The 19,091-nt window shown below is 41.1% G+C and overlaps 1 protein-coding gene across 5 annotated transcripts; it reads right to left on the bottom strand.

The window, feature by feature from the left end:
* Positions 1 to 3,728: 3,728 nt before the first annotated feature.
* CUNH3orf33 (chromosome unknown C3orf33 homolog) lies at positions 3,729 to 18,185 on the bottom strand. 5 transcript variants are annotated; one of them, XM_040636647.1, is made up of 6 exons: positions 18,049 to 18,107; positions 16,943 to 17,039; positions 15,483 to 15,542; positions 10,445 to 10,592; positions 8,237 to 8,397; positions 3,729 to 4,532 (listed from the first exon to the last, which is right to left on the bottom strand). In XM_040636647.1, the coding sequence occupies exons 2-6, from the start codon at positions 17,012 to 17,014 to the stop codon at positions 4,134 to 4,136; spliced, it is 840 nt and encodes a 279-aa protein (XP_040492581.1). In that variant the 5' UTR covers positions 17,015 to 17,039; positions 18,049 to 18,107; the 3' UTR covers positions 3,729 to 4,133. The 5 variants fall into 5 exon arrangements, with proteins under 5 accessions (XP_040492581.1, XP_040492580.1, XP_040492579.1 ...); XM_040636646.1 differs by having other exon boundaries at positions 18,020 to 18,068; XM_040636645.1 differs by lacking the exon at positions 16,943 to 17,039 and having other exon boundaries at positions 18,049 to 18,185.
* Positions 18,186 to 19,091: the final 906 nt, after the last annotated feature.

The raw sequence follows: 19,091 nt of genomic DNA, 5'->3' as shown, positions 1-19,091 counted from the left end.
ATTGTTAACTCTCTAGGGAATTTTGGAAGCAAGGTTTCCAGGACCTTGAAGGGGCTAGCCATTGTTAGGAAAAGGGCATTTATTACTGTCTAGTAAAACCGTAGTCATGAGACCCTTCAGATGTATATCAGTGGACCATATGCTTAGAGGATGATTGCCAACACATATCTTGGGGGATAGAGATAAAGGAAGTTTCCAAAGGAATTTTTATATATTAAAGAAGTCTTACAGGATTCTGGAGGTCGGGATAATGTTAAGCCAAGATTGCCTTTTGCCCTTAGCAAAGTATTAACATCGAAGCAGCTGAGTTCCTAGAGGAATGTCACTCTACCTGTTTGAAGGACTTGTCGATGGGCTGTAAATAGTAAGAAAATTTCATTTTTTACCCATTTGCCTTTGTTTCCCATATCAAGAGATAGCAGAACTATTGAGATCAGTGGCCCTGGTTTTTCTTTGAGTCAAGTTTTTTTAAAAATAGCATTTCTGGCAGCAGATTCCCCACGCTTTCCCAGTGGTGGGTAAGACCAAGCTGATTTAGAAGGTTTCAGGACCAAAAAGCATAAGAGAGCTTGGAAGACAGAGGAGTTGAACAGTTAAAGTTTGTGAAGTAGCAACCATCCCTTCGCTCTCCTGTTCACAGGGGAGGAAGATTTGACATTAGCATTTCACTCCCTTTTCTAGGAGACTGAGGGTGCCATATATCACGTTTCTGCTAAGTTACAAAATAGTGATTATCTCTTTTCTGATGTTTGCTAAGCTACAGAGCCTTCTAGCGATTCAGTTACCTGAGACAAGGAGAAAGGAGCACGATAAAAAGAGGGAAGCAAGACAGAGTAAGTGGCTGGTGAATAGCCTACATTCCCCCCACTTAGTTTAAGAATATATGAGTTTCCAGGGTGCCTAGGTGGCTCAGTCAGTAGAGTGGCTGACTTTGGCCCAGGTCATGATCTCAGCGTCCTGTAATTGAGTCCCACATTAGTGTCAGCCTCTCGGCTCAACAGAGTCTGCTGTCCCTCTCCCTACTCGTGCACATGCGTGGGTTCTCTCTCTCAAATAAAAAAATAAAATCCTAAAAAAAAAAAAAATACACGAGTTTCCTGTAAGTTGAATTGACACTATGGAAAGTGGCAGGACGGGAGCCAACTTGCTAATACTCCCCACAACACATACCCATGAGTGGAGTGATTAAGCCCAGTCACGTTCTGCAGTTAAACTCTTGTGTTGCCATACCAGGTGGTGGGGGTCCAAGAGTAAAAGGCTGTAGACCAAACTGCCTTGGGAGTTAAGCAGGTAGGGAGAGAAAGAGGTAAGAATCTCTCAAGCCAGGGGACTATGTAGGGAGCCCCTAAAGAACCAAGGAATAACCAGGACCAATTGTGCCAGAGAAGAACCAGCATTTGGACACTTGTCTTATGAATGGAACTAACAAATGTCAACACAAGAAAAGGAAAGCCAAATGTAAGGAGAGTTTAGTTGCGTGTTTTCTCTCTCTGGGTGTTGTTGGAATATGCTTTTAGCTGCCAAATAATAACAATGCTGGATCATATATGTATAGGCATAGTTTTCACTCTTCTCCCAAGTTTTGTCCACCATTAATTATGATAAAGCTAGCATTGCTGTCAACATTTCATATATAGGAAGTATGACTGGAAAATGACAAATAAATAAAACCCCAAAAAAGAAATGTGAGTCTAAAAGAAAATAGATTGAAAGGGGCCATAAGAATCCAATCATTTAGAAAAAACAGTAAGAACTAAATTTATTTGATAAAAATATATTTAAAAAGTAAAGGGGTCTAGATACCCAAGATACCCAAAGGAAAGGAAGCCAAGGGAAAAAAGCAGTCATACATCCTGTTGTTTTGAAGATAGGAGACCAAGAAGTAAATCCTTTATTTGAGAAAGGCAAAGAACTTGGGCTTTGGTCAGAAATCCAGCCTAAAAGTGTCTTTCTATTTTTTCAGATGATCCTAGTATAACTGTCTCATATAATAAAGATCTAGCCTCTGTAACTATATAGTTCACCTTGCCCTTGGACCATCAAACAAGCTGATCTACAGGAAAGACCAGAGACAAAAGCCAGAAAAGCAGACATTGTTGACCCAGAAGAAAGCTGCTGGCCAATGGGATTCCTCCTAACCTTCAAGTACGTGTTAATACTGCTACTACCTAAGTGGAGAACAAGAATATTCAGTGAATGATGACTGCACATGACAGGAGTACCGCAGGTCCATTTTGCTTCTTGTCCATCTAGTCCATAAAATCAGGGTTTTCCTACTGTATAATCAAGGCAAAGGTTAGAACAAGTCATTTCATCTAGTCCACAAAGAGGCCTGCACCAGCTTCACCTTCACACAGCTTATCTAGAAAGACAGTGGTGCACCGACTGCATTGGCAGAGGTCATCAGAACTGATTACAGCGATAACTATGATGAGATCCGACATCACGGGGAGGCAAACTGGGAAGAGAAGCAGGCCCATGGGCTTGCCACAAAACCAGCTCTAAATGTACTCTGTTAACTTCTCTGTCGATAAAAGTAGAACATCCCCTTAAAACAACGAGAAAAGCTATTGAGGCATCAGGCCCAGGGAATAAAAGCTAGGATGTAACATCCTATCCTACCCCAAAGGTGATGAAATAAAATCACAAGAACAAGAACCTGTGGAAGATTTGAGACCTTACTAAAAATTAATGTTTAATTAGAAAATGTTGGGAAATCTATTTTATGTTTTCTTTTTTTTCTAAGATTTTATTTATTTATTTATTTATTTATTTATTTATTTGACAGAGAGACAGCCAGTGAGAGAAGGAACACAAGCAGGGGGAGTGCGAGAGGAAGAAGCAGGCCCTCAGTAGGGAGCCTGATGTGGGGCTCGATCCCAGGACCCTGGGATCACGCCCTGAGCCGAAGGCAGATGCTTAAGGACCATCCAGGTGCCCCTATTTTATGTTTTCACCAGCAGTCAGGAAGCAGCAATAAGCTTCTCAGGCTGAATGACTGATTCTAACAGGAGTCAAATCTTTGGACCACGTGGTACCTCTGACTTTTGTCAGCATCACAAATCATTAAGAAAACCTTCTACAGACAGTGTGGATGTTAGTGGACTGTCACTGGTGTTATAAAAGAAGCTTGCAGTGTTAGGATGATTTTAGCAGCAAATATATATGTCTATCAGATCCTCAAACCAACTCAAACTGGCTTTAAAAACAAAAATATACCATGTCACATGAGTTGGGATGCAAGCTATTTCAAAGATCGGCTACTTTAGGGGCTCAACAATGTCCGAAGCATCCCTATGCTTTCTGTTTGGGTGCTGCCACGCTCAGCACATTGCTGTTTGTCCTTATAATTATCCTCATGATTCTGTCCACAGGGTTATCCCCTTCATCTAACAATAGGTAGAAATTAGCCATTCTGGGGCACCTGGGTGGCACAGCGGTTAAGCGTCTGCCTTCGGCTCAGGGCGTGATCCTGGCGTTGTGGGATCGAGCCCCACATCAGGCTCTTCCGCTATGAGCCTGCTTCTTCCTCTCCCACTCCCCCTGCTTGTGTTCCCTCTCTCGCTGGCTGTCTCTATCTCTGTCAAATAAATAAATAAAATCTTAAAAAAAAAAAAAAAGAAATTAGCCATTCTTTATTACTGGAAATGGTTTAAGTGACCTTCTCATGTAGCTTTGCCCCACATTCTTAGGCAGTTAGAAAACAGGGGAAAAAGTAGCCTCAGACATGATGTATAAATAGTTTATTACAAGTAATCAAAATTGATAAAACTGGAGAAGTAAACAAATATTCTTTTTCAACAAAAATTAAATATGGATGCCGAAAATAACTAAAATTACAGTGCCCAAGAGTTAAACTCTCTCTTCAAATACTAACACTACAGGTATACATCCTTTATCCTGGTAACTTTACAGAGTATTTCATTTTCCCTAAAAGCATGACATTAATCACAACTTGCTTAAATTATTCTGATATTACATTTAGAACAATCATCTCTTAAATATTTAAATACCATTAGAGTGCAACTTTGATCATTCAGAGAAATTTCCATTTCAACTCAATGAAAAACATCCATATATTTACATATTTTACTCTTTTCTGAGTGGGTCACCTCCAGGCCTCTTGGAACAGTTCATCCTTTTCTACGAAAGTGTATGCGATTCATAAGTTCTCTGAACTTCAGTATTAAGGAGTAATTATTTATGTTGTCTTTCCATGTTTCATAAGTCCTTCTAAATTTGTCATAATAACTTTCTTTTTTCAAATTGAAATCTGATCCAAGTTTTTTAAAATAACTGTCCTTTTTCCATATTTCTCTCCAGGAGCCTTTGAATTTTTCCAAATAACTTTCTTCAGATTCTTCCTTCCATATTCCTTCTCTCTTTTTTAAGGCTGTCAATTCAGCTTTAAGTAAGTTTCTGTGTATTGTCCAATAGATTTTAGAATCATAATCTAACCCTTTAACAAGAACAGTTTTGCCAAGGCCTCTTCTCAAAATTTCTTCATTCAGACTCACACTAAAATATCTACCCTTGAATAAAAAATAACACAAACCAATTACTAAAGAAAATTGCTACTATACCTGTAACATCTTCTTCACTTAAAATTTATTTATTTACTTAAATTAAATTGTCATTCAGAGGGGCGCCTCGGTGGCTCAGTGGGTTAAGCACCCAACTCTTGATTTTGGCTCAGGTCATGATCTCAGGGTCGTGATATCGAGCCCTGCGGCGGGCTCTGTGTTCAGAGCAGAGTCTGTGAGATTCTCTCTCTCCCTCACCCTCCACCCCTTCCCTCCCCTCCAAGCTTTCTCTCTCTCTCTCTCTCTCTCTCTCAAATAAACAGATGAATAAAATCTTATAGATGAATAAAATCAGTCAATCGGCAACTTACCTCCAGAGAAAAGCCAAAAAACATAAAGCAAAGGTTTCTCCAAGAGCTTCAAACAGCTAATGCCAAATCCAAGACTTTCATTACTAGAAGAGATCCTTGTTCAAAGTCAATTGCCTCTTTTATTTTTTTTTTAAGATTTTATTTATTTATTTGAGAGAGAGAGAGAGAGAGAGCATGAGCAGGGGGAGGGGCAAAGAGACAAACAGTGTCCCCACTGAGCAGGGAGCCAAAAGCGGGGCTCCATCCCAGGACTCTGAGATCATGACCTGAGAGGAAGGCAGCCGCTTAACCGACTGAGCCACTCAGGTGCCTCTTCATTGCCTCTTTTGTAACATATAGTTCTCCACAGACTCACTGGTCTTCTACCCCAAAGAGACGTAGAAGTAATGAAGTATAAAAAGCGTTTTTGGTTTGTTTGCTGTTTGGAGGGGGAAAGGAGGCAAGATAGGCAAAGATAGGCAAAACAACAGAAGGGCACAGCAAAAAGAATCTAAAAAGTATGCAAATGCAAACTGAACTGAATCATCACTGAACTGTTAGATTAGATTTCAGAATTCCGGTGTGTAAGAAGGTGCCTGCTGGCATGTAAATACATTTTTAAAAGATTTCCCACAAAATAATTAACATTGAAAAAGTCCTGGACCTTGGATCGTCATCCTTCAGGAAATTTCCTTCAAGGAAAACCTCACTTCCTAATGAAACCAGATAAATGGGATTTTTCCTACTAATTTACAGTATAAAGGAGATCGTGCTGGGGCGCCTGACTGGCTCAGTCAGTGGACCTGCGACTCTTGATCTTGGGGTTGTGGGTTTGAGCCCCATGTTGGGTGTAGAGAGTAATTAAAATTTTTTTTTAAATCTTAAAATAAAAAAAGGAGAGCCTGCTTAGCTATTTATATTGTCCTTGTGGGATTTTTAACCTAACAAGATTAATTTTAGCAACATGTTAATAATTTAAGAGCTTTGTTAGTCAAGTACTTCGCAGTTAAATTCTAAAAATCTGAAAACTCCAGGTTTCAAGTAGGAGACATTTTTTAGGACTTTCTGAAGGAAGAAAGTAATCTTTTTTCCCTTAAATGCAGTAACTTTTGGTCATAATAATGAGTTAATATATACAGTCTTAAAGGATTTATCATATTTTTCTCAATCTTTTAAATTTTCAGAGCTCATTCCCTTAAACCAAAATCGGAATAAAAAAAATCAGAATAACTAAAATTCAATCTCACACATTAGCAAAATTCAACAGATGTAAATTACTACAGTATGCATATACTGCATAGTTTGGTCACCTAGGAAGCAATATAAGCTAAAGTATATAGGGCGAAGTATGAGCTCAGGAGCCAGAAAGAGCTGGGTTGAATACAGGCTCTTCCACTTGGTTACCGAGAGCCATCTGTAAATGGGAGTAAAAACAATGACTCCATAAGGTGGTACTGAAGGATAAGTAAAATACACTTCTCAACTTTGAAGATAATGTGTTTTTAATTTTTAAAAAATTATTTTTATTTATTATTATTTTTTATTTTATTTATTTTATTTTTTTAAAGATTTTCTTTATTTTACAGAGACACAGTGAGAGAGGGAACACAAGCAGGGGGAGTGGGAGAGGGAGAAGCAGGCTTCCCACCGAGCAGGGAGCCTGATGCGGGTCTCGATCCCAGGACCCTGGGATCAGGACTCGAGCTGAAGGCAGACACTTAACGACTGAGCCACCCAGGTGCCCCAATTTTATTTATTTTTAAAGATTTTACTTATGGGGTGCCTGGGTGGCTCAGTCAGTTAAGCGGCTGCCTTAGGCTCAAGTCCTGATCTCAGGGTCCTGGGATCGAGCCCCCTGTCAGGCTCCCAGCTCAGCAGTGACTCTGCTTCTCCCTCTGCCCCTCCCCCTCTCTGCCTCCTCATGTGTGCAGGTGTGCTCTCTCTGTCTCTCTCTCTCAAATAAATAAATAGATTCTATTTATTTATTTATTTGAGAGAGAGTGCACATACACAGGGACCAGCAGGGGGAGGAACGGAGGGAGAAGAAGAGAATCTCAAGTAGACGACCGCACTGCGTGCAGAGCCCAATGCAGGGCTTGATTTCACGACCCTGAGATCATGACCTGAGCAGAAATCAGGAGTCGGACACTTAACCTATGGAGCTATCCAGGCTCCCAACATTTTTTTTTTTTCATTATTTTTAAGTATCTCCACACCCAACGTGGGGCTCTAATTCATGACCCCAGGATCAAGAGTCACATGCTCCACCAACTGAGCCAGCCAGGCTCCCAGAGAAGATAATATTTTTGTAAGGTCTTTGGCATCTTTATATATTTTGTATTACCAGCTTACTTTTCTTTTTTTTTTTTTAATATTTTATTTGTAAATAATCTCTACACCCAACGTAGGGCCTGAACTCCGAACTCCGAGATCAAGAGTTGCGTGCTCTACTGACTGAGCCAGCCAGGGATCCCTATCAGCTTACTTGTAACTGTAAAACACTTCAACAAATCAGTGTTGGAGAATTCTTGTTTTGAAAGAACTGAATATGATCTGGAAATTAATGGGTTTCATGAGGCTTTCTATTAATAGTTCAAAAAGTTCTGCAGAATTAAAATGGTTACAATTTAATCCCTTTCATGTGAGGTTATTTTTTCAGATTATTTTTTTTGTTATATAATAAGGGACTTTAAGACTAAGAGAACTGTTCTTAATCCTGTCACAACACTTTACCTATTTGATTTTCCACACTCTTTTTTCAGCATCCGTCCACTAAAAGCAGTACGAATTAAGGCACACGCAAGGACTCGGGGCAGTGACAACACAGCAACACTGACGGAGCTCCAAGCACCCCAGTCACACAGTGGCTGTGGTCAGTCCTAACGGTAAGAACACTCTGAGGCAAAGTCTTTAGCTGCCTGATTCCTGATCATAAACAATATCTAAATATGCTCGCCTTCACAGTTCAGAGACTGAGCACTATTTACTTCAGAAAACCCCCTTGTTCTTTGTAGTTTCCGGTTGACAGGGCTCACTCAACAAGCGGTTTCTAATAACAAGGGTGATACACTATACTCATGTATAAGTCAATGTGTAAAGATAATCCTTAAATGAGCAATGTCCAAAGTCATTACTAAGTTTTCTCCATTTTCTTAATTTTCCATTTTTTTCTGTAATAAACAAATAAAATTTAATAACGAAATTTATATAGGAAACACCTGGTTCGCTATACATAATCACTATGAGTAGCAGTTAAGAAAGACAAAAATTCAGTTCCACTGTAGATTCAAGGTTCTAATTAATGATGTTTATGTGCAAATAAAAAGAATAAAATATTGCTCATTATTTCTTCACACTACTTACCTTATTCACTAGAAGATAGCAAAAGAGTACTGAATTCTCCTTTCCAAGAAGTTGAAACCATAGCAGTTGGGAAGGTTTTAACTCTTTTTGTAACCACATCTTCCCAGTTTCAGTGAGTTCTACTCCTGCCAGCTTCACCAGCAAAACACCACACGGCTCTTCTAAAAAGGTTAGGCAGAGAATTGTCTAGCTTTAATACCATGTTGCAAATGCAAATTTCAAAGTCACACGTTTCCCCCGCACCCAAAACAACTGAATATATTATGTTTCTTTACAAACACCCAGACTCTCTAGATGTAGGTCCATTTATATCTGTATTCAAGTTTTCTTTTAAAGCAACCCAAGCATGTAACAGATGGAATAATGTAAAAAACCCATTTCAGTGAGCTCCAGAACAGGATGGAGAAGCCATTAATAATAATACGCATATATGGCAATTTACAATGCTGTGTCACTGCATGACCTCTGGAAGCAGGTTCCCATTGAACAGCATCCCCAGAGTTGTGCAGTGGACAGCCTGGACAAACCCTGGTGGTGACATTGCTGCCTGCTCACAGAGTCATCACTATTTCAGAGAGAAGAGATTTGTTTATTTATTTATTTATTTTTAACGATTTTATTTATTTATTTGACAGAGAGAGAGAGAGCCAGCAAGAGAGGGAACACAAGCAGGGGGAGTGGGAGAGGAAGAAGCAGGCTCCCACAGGAGAAGCCCGATGTGGGGCTCGATCCCAGAACGCTGGGATCATGCCCTGAGCCGAAGGCAGACGCTTAATGACTGCGCCACTCAGGTGCCCCGAGAAGAGATTTAAATTATGACAACATCATTACAACAACTGAGAAGGTAGAGGGCTGATGAAGTCTAAATCCTGCTTGATCGAAATGGCCAGCAAATAAACATCCTAAGTAAAAAAACAAAACAAAACAAACATCCTAGGTAATCTCTCTTTAGGGAACAACAGTCATTCAAATTGTTTAAGTTCGGTTTGATTTGTTAAAGGAAATCAATCATGTCAGGTATGTTTGGGGAAAAAGAAAATCAATCATATTCCTTTACAGTCATACCTCGTTGAACAGAGTGATATTCATTCATTTGAGGGTAAAAAATAAGAACCCCTTTCCTTTATAAAATTAAAATAATACTAAGAAGATCTTTAAATATAACTAAATCTATTCAACAAGTTTTACCAAGGCTCTACTGGCTAGCAATTATTTCTCTAGGGACTGTGATAATGAGATAGGTAGGAAAAGGTCCCTGCCCACAAGAGGCTCAGTTTGGTGGGAGGATATACACCTAAACACATGATTATAGGAAAATGCGTTTAAGTACTGTAACCGCAGTGTATATAAATTGTTGTGGGTGTAGTAAAGAAAGAGGCTAATTCTGCTTGGGAGCTAAGGAGAGCTTCACAGAGGAGCTGACATTTGAGCTGGATACTAAAGAATCAACTGGAGTTCAACAGGAGCTGAGGCACTCTGGGCAAACTGTGCTGCAGGGCAGGAGGACCCAAGTAAGCAGCGGGCAGGAAGGTCTGTGTGGGTGGGGTGACAGGGGAATAGCAGCAGGAAACATCCAGCCCTTGCTCAGCTCTCCAATCTCCTCTTGGCCCCCTCTTCCCTACACCACAGCACTCTACCAGTCTCCATACGGCTTATCAAAGGAGCCAAGTTCATTTCCCACACACCCTCTGCCTAGCTAGCCCCCTCTTATTCTTCAGGTCTCTGATTAAATAACAACTCATCAATGAGGCTTTCTCTGATCACTTTACAGCTATAGGTTCCCCGTTCACATGACGCCTAGTAATGCTCAAACTAGCGCTTTGCTCCTTTTCTTCATAGTTCCTAGGACAATTTTCATTTGTCTGTTGTCTATTTTCATTTATACGGTGAGTTCCCAAGGGCAGTCCTGTCTGTTTCCCTCAGCACCGTACAGCTAGTATAGGGCCTAGAACATAACTGCTGCTCGATATTTGTGGAAAGAACGCATGAATGCCTGAATGAAATAGTGAACGGCTGACTAAAAAGAGGAGGGGGGGGAAGGAAACCTGGAGCCAAATTAAATAGTTCCTTGTATTTAAAGCCAAGAGTTTGTACTTTCTCCCACAGACAAAGTTATTAAACTTAAAATGACATTTTTTTTGCTATTTTACAAATAACTTCCAATGGACAAATACTAAAATAGTTGTATTATTCTTGTACATTACTTACTTTTCCATGAAGATATAATAGGTAAAGTAATAGGAATATGCTCAATTTCTAAACCATTCTCAGTTATTCGGCGTAATCGTCCACGTAGTTTAACATTCTTTCGTATAAATTCTACTGGAATATCTGAAGAACTTGTAAATTTTGATGTCTGTTGATTAAAAAAAAAACATTTCATTATTATTTTCATTTTAAAATAATTATGTCAAATTGTCATCTAAACATCTAACAAGACATAACCGTGGAAAAATTTTAATTTGGTCCTTAATTTTATATTAATATTTTAGTATGATTTAATCAAAGTGTTTATAGGAGGGGGGCACCTGGCTGGCTCATTTGGAGGAGCTTGCAACTCTTGACGTTGGGGTTGTGGGTTTGAGCCCCACATTGGGTACGGAGATTACTTAAAAATAAAATCTTTTGGAGAAAAAAAAAGTATGAATACTAAGAGTGAGAGTTAATATTTTAAAAGATCTTGACAACTAGGATGATGGGCTAAAATGTAAAAGTCTTCCCCTGTACTCCCCAGAACTAGTGAAGGATATAAGAGAATAAACTATTTGTAGCATATATGAAAAAGATTAAGAACTTTTAGTTAATTGTGAACTCAAAATGAGTGAAAGTGTGACAAGGCTACAAAAAGAGTACAAACTCCCTCTTCTCCCCACTCCCCACCAAAGGTCAAACACCAAGCAACACTGTAGGGAACAGGATCCAAAACGAGAGAAGGGAAGAGACTGCTCTAAATCAGGCCCTAATGGAATGTACTGCGCTGTCCTGGGTATCACATTTCATAAAACACTTCAACAAACTGGACCAAAGCTAGAAGAGGAGGAAAAAAGATGATAAAGAGCCTGGAAACCACATCGCATGGGAAAACCAAGAATATTTTGCACAGAAATGAGACTTAGAAGTCGAGAGGGTCATTAAAGATGTCTTCAAGTACTAAACATCTATCCCTTTCTAATTTTTAGGTGTTTTCACTGAAGGATATACAGAAAAAGACCCAAGAGTGCCTTGATTTTTGGAGTTATAGAAATTATTAAAGAGCGAGGGGAAGAAACTGAAATAGAACCCATGTTCCTACTCTCAAGGAATTCACAGTCTGTGTGAAGAACCTTTAAAGGCAGATCCCACTGCCTCTACCTTTTTGCATCCAATAATCCCTCAACAGCAAAAAGTTCGGTGCTGTGTTTCTGTCACATAATAGGCACTATCTGGAAGATGAACTAACAATATACAGAAAACGAGAATACAACTGCAGAGTAATACATAAATAGGTTTAAGATAAAGTATAAGGGGGAGGCCAGGTGGCTCAGTCTGTTGCATGTCTGCCTTTGGCTCAGGTCATGATCTCAGGGGGCTGGGATCACGCCCCACTCGGGCTCTCTCCTCGGCGGGAAGCCCACTCTCCCTCTCCCTCTGTCTGCCGCTACTCCAGCTTGTGCTCTCTCCGTGTCAAATAAATAAATAAAATCTTAAAAAAAAAAAAAAAAGATAGGGGCACCTGGGTGGCTCAGTCGGTTAAGTGTCTGCCTTCAGCTCAGGTGATGATCCCAGGGTCCTGGGATCCAGCCCCGCATCGGGCTCCCTGCTCAGCGGGGAGCCTGCTTCTCCCTCTGCCTCTCCCCCTGATCCTGCTTTCACTCTCTCTCTCACAAATAAATAAAATCTTTAAAAAAAAAAAAAAAGAATAAAGTATAAGTGCTAAAGGGTTTGGGTGCCTGGGTGGCTCAGCTGGTTAAGCATCTGACTCTTGATTTCGGCTCAGGTCATGATTTCAGGGTCAGGCTCCATGGAGCCTGCTTAAGATTCTCTCTCTCCCACTCCCTCTGCCCCTTCCCCTGCTTCCCCCCCCCCCACATAAGTAAATAAAGTCATAAATACTAAAGGGTCAAAAATGGAAAGAATAAGAACATTCGGGAAGACATCTTTAAAAGAAGTGAATCCTGAGCTTGTGATAAACATCCTGCTCTCTAGAAGAGGCAAAGAAGATGCCACTAACAAGAACACTGTCACTAAGCTTCAGATGGTGAAGGAAGTGTCCTAAAGGCAAACAGACAAAAGCTGGGAGCACTGTGAAGAGAAAATAATAAGGTTTCACATTCAGGAAGATAAAATTTGAAATCCAGTTCTGCCACATACTAGCTGGATGATCTTGTGAAAATTACTTAACTTCTTCGAGCATCCATCTCCACATCTATAAAAATTAGGTATAAGAACACCTGTTTCAGGGCACCTGGATGTCTTAGTCAGTTGAGCATTCGACTCTTTTTTTTTTTTTTTTAAAGATTTTATTTATTTATGTGACAGAGAGACAGCCAGCGAGAGAGGGAACACAGCAGGAGAGTGAGAGAGGAAGAAGCAGGCTCCCAGCAGAGGAGCCCGATGTGGGACTCGATCCCGGAACGCCGGGATCACGCCCTGAGCTGAAGGCAGACGCTTTAACGACTGCGCTACCCAGGTGCCCCAGCATTCGACTCTTGATTTTGGCTCAGGTCATAATCTCAGGGTTGTGGGATCAAGCCCTGCGTCAGGCTCTGCACTCAGTGGGGAGTCTGCTCGAGATGCTCTCTCTCCCTCTGCCTCTCCTCCCCACTCTCTAAATAAATAAGTAAAATACAATCTTTTTTTTTTTAAAGAATACCTGTTTCATAGGATTATTTTAAGTATTAAATGAAATTATGTATATTGTTTAGCACAGTACTGAACTCAATCATCATTTTTTATTTTTTAAATATGAAATTTGGACTCGTCTACCAGTAATTGAAAGAATATGAGAGCTTGGTAAGCTCAGGAGGAGGGAAAAGGGGAGAAAAACAGCAATACAAAAGAAAGCCGAAGGGGAGCTATTAAGACTCCTTGTGGCAGGCCCTTGGTTGGTTAATGCAATATCCACTCCCAAGCCTCTCTCCCTTGTCATCATCTACTGTAAGGGACGGAAAAGCTAAATGGCAGTTTTCCCAACCTCCTTTCCACCTAGAGGTGGACATATGATAAAAGGATGTAAGCAAAAGGCTACTGAAGGCTTTGGTAAAACTTTTGCTTTCCTGATAAAAGGAAAAGATCTGGCTAGCACCTTCCTTTTCACTCTCCTCCTACTTTGAACATGAATATGCTATTTGGAGCTAGAGCAGCCATTCTGTGCCATGAGGAAAGGCACAGAGAATCATACAAAACTAAACTCTCTGTCGCTGAGCCAGAGAAGCAATGCCAGCAGCATCCTACCTCCAAAAGTCTATGACATGAGAAAAAAAGCCTTTTAACTTGGTTAAGCCACTACTGCACAGGATTTCTCTTACTTATAGCCAAAGTTCCCCAACTGTTACACAACAAAATTTTTTGTCCCCTAATGTTCCAATGTTCTTTTTCCACCTCCTTAGCTTGCTCTTCTCATCACTAGTCACTACTTTGAAAAGCCATAAAATCTAAGAAAAAAAGACACCAGAACTACAGTCTAAAATGAGTAACTTCATAACATACTAATATAAATTTATATTAATGAATAAGTAATTTGCATAAATCAATAACATACTACTACTGTATAACTACTAGTACTGTATAACTTAAAACGATCTATAATTGATTTATGTAATTTTTAAGGGCTAAAAAGAAATAATCCCTCAGCATTATTTTTACCTAATTTTTTTTTAAGATTTTATTTATTTGGTTTTTTTTTTTTTAAAGATTTTATTTATTTATTTAACACAGATAGAGACAGCCAGCGAGAGAGGGAACACAAGCAGGGGGAGTGGGAGAGGAAGAAGCAGGCTCATAGCGGAGGAGCCTGATGTGGGGCTCGATCCCATAACGCCGGGATCATGCCCTGAGCCGAAGGCAGACGCTTAACCGCTGTGCCACCCAGGCGCCCCCAAGATTTTATTTATTTGAAAGAGAGAATGAGAGAGAGAGCACGAGCTGGGTGAGGGGCTGAGGGAAAAGAAGACTCCCTGTTGAGAAAGGACCTGATGCGGGACTTGATCCCAGGGGATCATGACCTGAGCCGAAGGCAGACACTTAACCGACTGAGCCATCCAAGCGCCCCTTATTCTTACCTAAATTCTTAATCAGATCATTTAGTATTTTGACAATTTTGAAACCTTCAAAATACTAATGTCATGGAACACATATTGTAAGATAAAGAAAAAAATGGAATGAAAACAGCTAACGTTTCAAAAATTCCATTCTAAAATATATATAAGCTAAACGTGAATCACAAACTCATGGAGGTGTTAAAAGAAAAAACGTATTAGATGATTAGATAGAAGGTTAAAAATAAGTTCAAGGCACTTAATTAAAAAAAAGGGGGGGATAAAAGTTCTGACACTGGAGTCAGAGGGAAAAGGCAAGAGTTGGAAAAGATGTACTACAGTACAGTAACGCTACATAGTCAATGGTAACATAAAACAATATAGAGATAATAAATGTAGGACATAAATATACACAGAAGCAGTAAACCCATAGCGGACTGTAACACGACACTACAATTACACCCAGTGACAAGAATCAGTTATATAAAAAATACTTAAAAATCCTGAATTATCAAATGGATTCCACAATACCTATTATTAAAACATTATTGAAAAGGCAAACAATATGCTAACTGAAAGCATAAATTATTTTTTTTACATCATAGTTCTTGCTTTATTCATTAAACAGATCTTACAGATTGTTGCAAATCGGAGAAAGTATAAATTATTCAGCGCTGAAGGACAACTTCACTGTAATCTAAATCTAAAACCACTATACAAAACAATTTCGAGACATTCCACAACAACTGAAATGCAAATTTAGTGATTATAGCATTTGAGCCAACTAAATCCTTTACAGATTTCTTTTTAAGCGTGAAGAAAAGTGATTATGGAAATGCAGACTCGGCAGTAACTTTCCATCAAATCCTGTGGATGCGTTACTTTTAAACCAACATCTTAAGATAGGTTTATTGTTCTAAAATAATATTTAAAACTTCTAATATGAATAACAAAATGATACATTGCTTGAGAGAAAAACAGTCTTGAAGTGAGAAGAAATTTTAACTTACCATCCGAATACTTCTTAGAAGTAACATTGTTCCAGCAATGGCCATTACGGTGCTGATGTTCTTCAGAAAGAGATTAAATGATTAATTCTCACTAGTTATTATTCATAATTGTAAAAGTACTAATTGGAAGGGGGGAAAAAAGAGGACTGACCTCCCTTTAACTGTCCAAATAAGGCACATCCTTCAACTAAAGGCCCATTTCTCCCAACAAACTGTCTTAACTGCCCACGTACTCATTAATCTTCCCCCTTTTCTCCCAATTTGGCATGTGCAGTAATTATATGTGTAATATTGTATTGTTCTTTATTGACTGTTCCTTTTAACCATGAATTCCTTAAATGCATGAATTGGTCTAATACTTCTTGAACGATGCCCACAGCAACTTGCACAACCCTGAGTCTACAGTGGGAATGTAAATATTTGGTAGAAAATTTAACCATCAAAACCTTAAAATATAATGCCGTGGATGTTTATGTGGGTAAACAGTTGGGAAGAACTTATTGATGTTTTTAAAGTGCTTCATTTAAACTGAAACAGCCTGGGACACCTGAGTGGCTCAGCCAGTTAAGCATCTGCCTTCAGCTCAGGTCCTGATCCCAGGGTCCTGGATCAAGCCCCACATCAGGCTCCCTGCTCAGTAGGGAGCCTGCTTCTCCCTCTCCCTCTGCTCCTCCCCTTCTGCTTGTGCTCTCTCTCTTAAATAAATATTTTTTTAAAAAACTGAAATAGACCTAAAAGAGTTTAACTTAAAAATAAGCACCCTGCAACTCCCTCAACAAGAGTGATAATCTAACATGCTTTCCTTCAATAAATATAACTGGGTATGTAAGAAATGAAGCTGGAAATATACACAAGGGAAGAAATGAAGATGCTAAGATTGGTCTCAGTGTTGAAATGAAGCCACTTAGATCCAACTCTGATCTTGATAAGTCAGTGAAAATTTTACAATTTATTATAAATAATTAATTTTATAATTACCAACACATAATGCCTTTTGTTTGTTCTATTTCCTATTTACATATAAATAAAAAAGGAAATATACACAAGGATACATCCTGTGATTGGGATATTTGGAATAATGTATCCATGTGCCAATTTATTTTATTTTTTAAACATTTTTAAAAAGATTTTATTTATTTATTTGATAGAGCACAATTAGGCAGAGCGGCAGGCAGGGGCAGAGGGAGAAAGAAGCGGACTCCCTGCTGAGCAGAGAGCCCAATGTAAGCCCTGGGATCATGACCTGAGCCAAAGGCAGAGATTTAACCGACTGAGCCACCTAGGCCCCCCTCCATATGCCAGCTTAAACATCGTTTCCTCTCTTAATCTATTGAAATCATTTTTTAATTTGAAATAAGCCATGAACCAATTTCTGCTTCACTAGAAGAACCCAGGCCTTGTCAATTGACACGTGTGTATCTACCATTCACTAATGCCACCAATACGTATCTAGCACTTACTAGGGACAAGAGCTGTACCGGTGAATGAAACAGCCATGGTCCCGGCCCTTGTGCTGCTTGGCTGAAGAGCATTTGCAAAGCTGATAGTCCTACTCAACTTCTCAGAAGAATTTAACAAAGTTAATCATTCTCTCTGAAAATATTCTCTTCACTTGGCTTCTAGGACACCTGCTTTTCCTGATTTTCCTCCTCCGCCTTCACTGTTTCTTCCCAGTCTTTGCTGACCTCCTCCTCCTCACTTCCCAAATTCTAAATATTAAGAGAATCCCTCAGATCCCGGGACTCAATTCTAGGACTTCTTCAGTAACTTTTCTGACTTGTTCCAAGATGCCATCCTAGCTTTAAACACTACTTGAGGTTTATGCGGTTCATTCCTAAAGTTGTATGTCCAGTTACGATCTCCCTTCATCTGCCTCGATAACGTCTACAACTCTGTTTAGAATTCTAATGACCATCTTCAAGTTCACGCATCTCCACCTTCAAGTTCACATGTCCAAAGAGTTTCCTAGATTTTCCCAACAAATCACTTGACCCCCAACTCCTCCATAGAAGCAACTGTGACCACATCATCCACCCAGTGGGCAGCCCACTCGATTCCTCTTTCTTTGCACCCCACCCCAAATCAACCACACCAGCCCCAGGGAATTAGCCACAATCTCGTCTCGCCCGGTCACCTAAGATGTCCCACTCTTGGTCGACCTCCAGTGCCCTCTCACTTCATTCAAAACATAAAGCCTACAGGACCACATGCCCACTCCATCTCCCCTTGGTCTCCTGGCCCTCGCCGTCCCCCACTGCTCTCGGGGGCCGCTGAAGCCCCAAGCGGTGCTGCGTCTCTGAGGTGTCCCCGGGGCCCACCACGGTCCCCATTAGGCAGAACTGGCCTCCTTGGCCCGCCGCGCCCATCTCACGCGGCGAGCCCAGCCGAGCCGCACTCTCGCCCCCCCGCCCCGCCGCCCCTCACTCGCGACCCCGGCGACGTAGCCCTCCGCCCCGCCCGGGCCCCCGCGGTTCCACTGCGCGTGGCCTCCCGCAGCCCGTCTCCCTCAGGCTCGCTCCGCGCGGCCCCGCGCCCACCGCCTGAGAGGCCGGCGGGTCTCCGGTACCCGGACGAGGCGCAGGTGGTCGTCGGCCCACTGCGAGACCCGCGCCACCACGTTGGGGGCCGCTCCGTCCCGGTCCCGCGGCTGCGAGGCGGGGGCCACAGGCCGCCCCGCCATGTTCCCGGCGTCCCGCGAGCCCGCGGCGCGCTCCTCGGGCGGACGACAGGGGGCGCCGCGCTCCTCGGGCGGACGGCGCGGATCCGGGCTGCCCAGGTTGTTGGGGCGCAGCGCGCGGACAGACAGGGGTTCTCGTCTCCGCCGCCTGGGAGTGGTCTGACGGCTGCGTATTCCCTCCCCACTGAGTTGGAGACCTGCGACAGTGACCCCCACCCCAGCATTTATGCAGGGGTTTCCGCCGCACGGGACGTCTATGTGGGGCAGGGACCGGGCTGAGGGCTTCCGGGCCATGCTGCTGGGGAGGGGACATGATCCGTTCGTGACTTCAGTTAACCCAGCCTTAGCGTGCGTTCCGCATCTGCAATGTAGAAAGGACATTGAAGCAGTCCATTACTTCCACCTGCTCCGAAATATAACGAGATGCATGTTGTATTTGAACTGTGCTTTAAAGTTTGCACAGTTGCTTTGTAAGCCTAACATCACCTGCTCTAAATTGTTGAACTCTTCATTGATTAAATGTAGAAAGCTGACTTTGTTAGTATACTTAGTATATTATTGGTAGTATTAGTATATTAATGTATTTTTAAACAAAATTTAGATGCAGGACAGTGTAATGATATGGTAACATTTGTGTAAAAAAAAAGTGTGTGTGTGTGTACCATGAAAAGCTATGCAACCTACAACAGTGACTGCCCCTAGGGAGAGGGATTGGGGAAGGAATGGTTGGGAAGTTTAACTATCTACGACCTCTAATAGAACATTTTGCAACTTTGAAAATGTGCATCTGCATTGTTCAGTTTCATAGCTGATAGCCACATGTGGCTGTTGTGTGTTTGAAATGTAGCTGGTACAACCGAGGAACTGAATTTTTATTTTTTTAAAGTAAGCTCTAAGTCCAACCTGGGGCTTGAACTGCGAGGCTTTACTGA

Source organism: Ursus maritimus, unplaced genomic scaffold (genome assembly GCF_017311325.1).
Source record: "Ursus maritimus isolate PB19 unplaced genomic scaffold, ASM1731132v1 scaffold_20, whole genome shotgun sequence".
Lineage (NCBI taxonomy): Eukaryota > Metazoa > Chordata > Mammalia > Carnivora > Ursidae > Ursus > Ursus maritimus.
This window is presented reverse-complemented; position numbering and strand designations above follow the sequence as displayed.

What these genes read in the sequence shown, in the direction of transcription:
- CUNH3orf33 (XM_040636645.1), bottom strand. Translation starts at nt 18,162, where the DNA reads ATGGCGGGGCGGCCTGTGGCCCCCGCCTCGCAGCCGCGGGACCGGGAC. An exon ending in TATTATATCTTCATGGAAAA is followed by an intron (nt 8,398 to 10,444) that starts GTAAGTAATGTA and finishes TAACCTTTTTAG; the next exon opens with AAGAGCCGTGTGGTGTTTTG. An exon ending in GCTATCTTCTAGTGAATAAG is followed by an intron (nt 4,533 to 8,236) that starts GTAAGTAGTGTG and finishes TTTTTATTCAAG; the next exon opens with GGTAGATATTTTAGTGTGAG.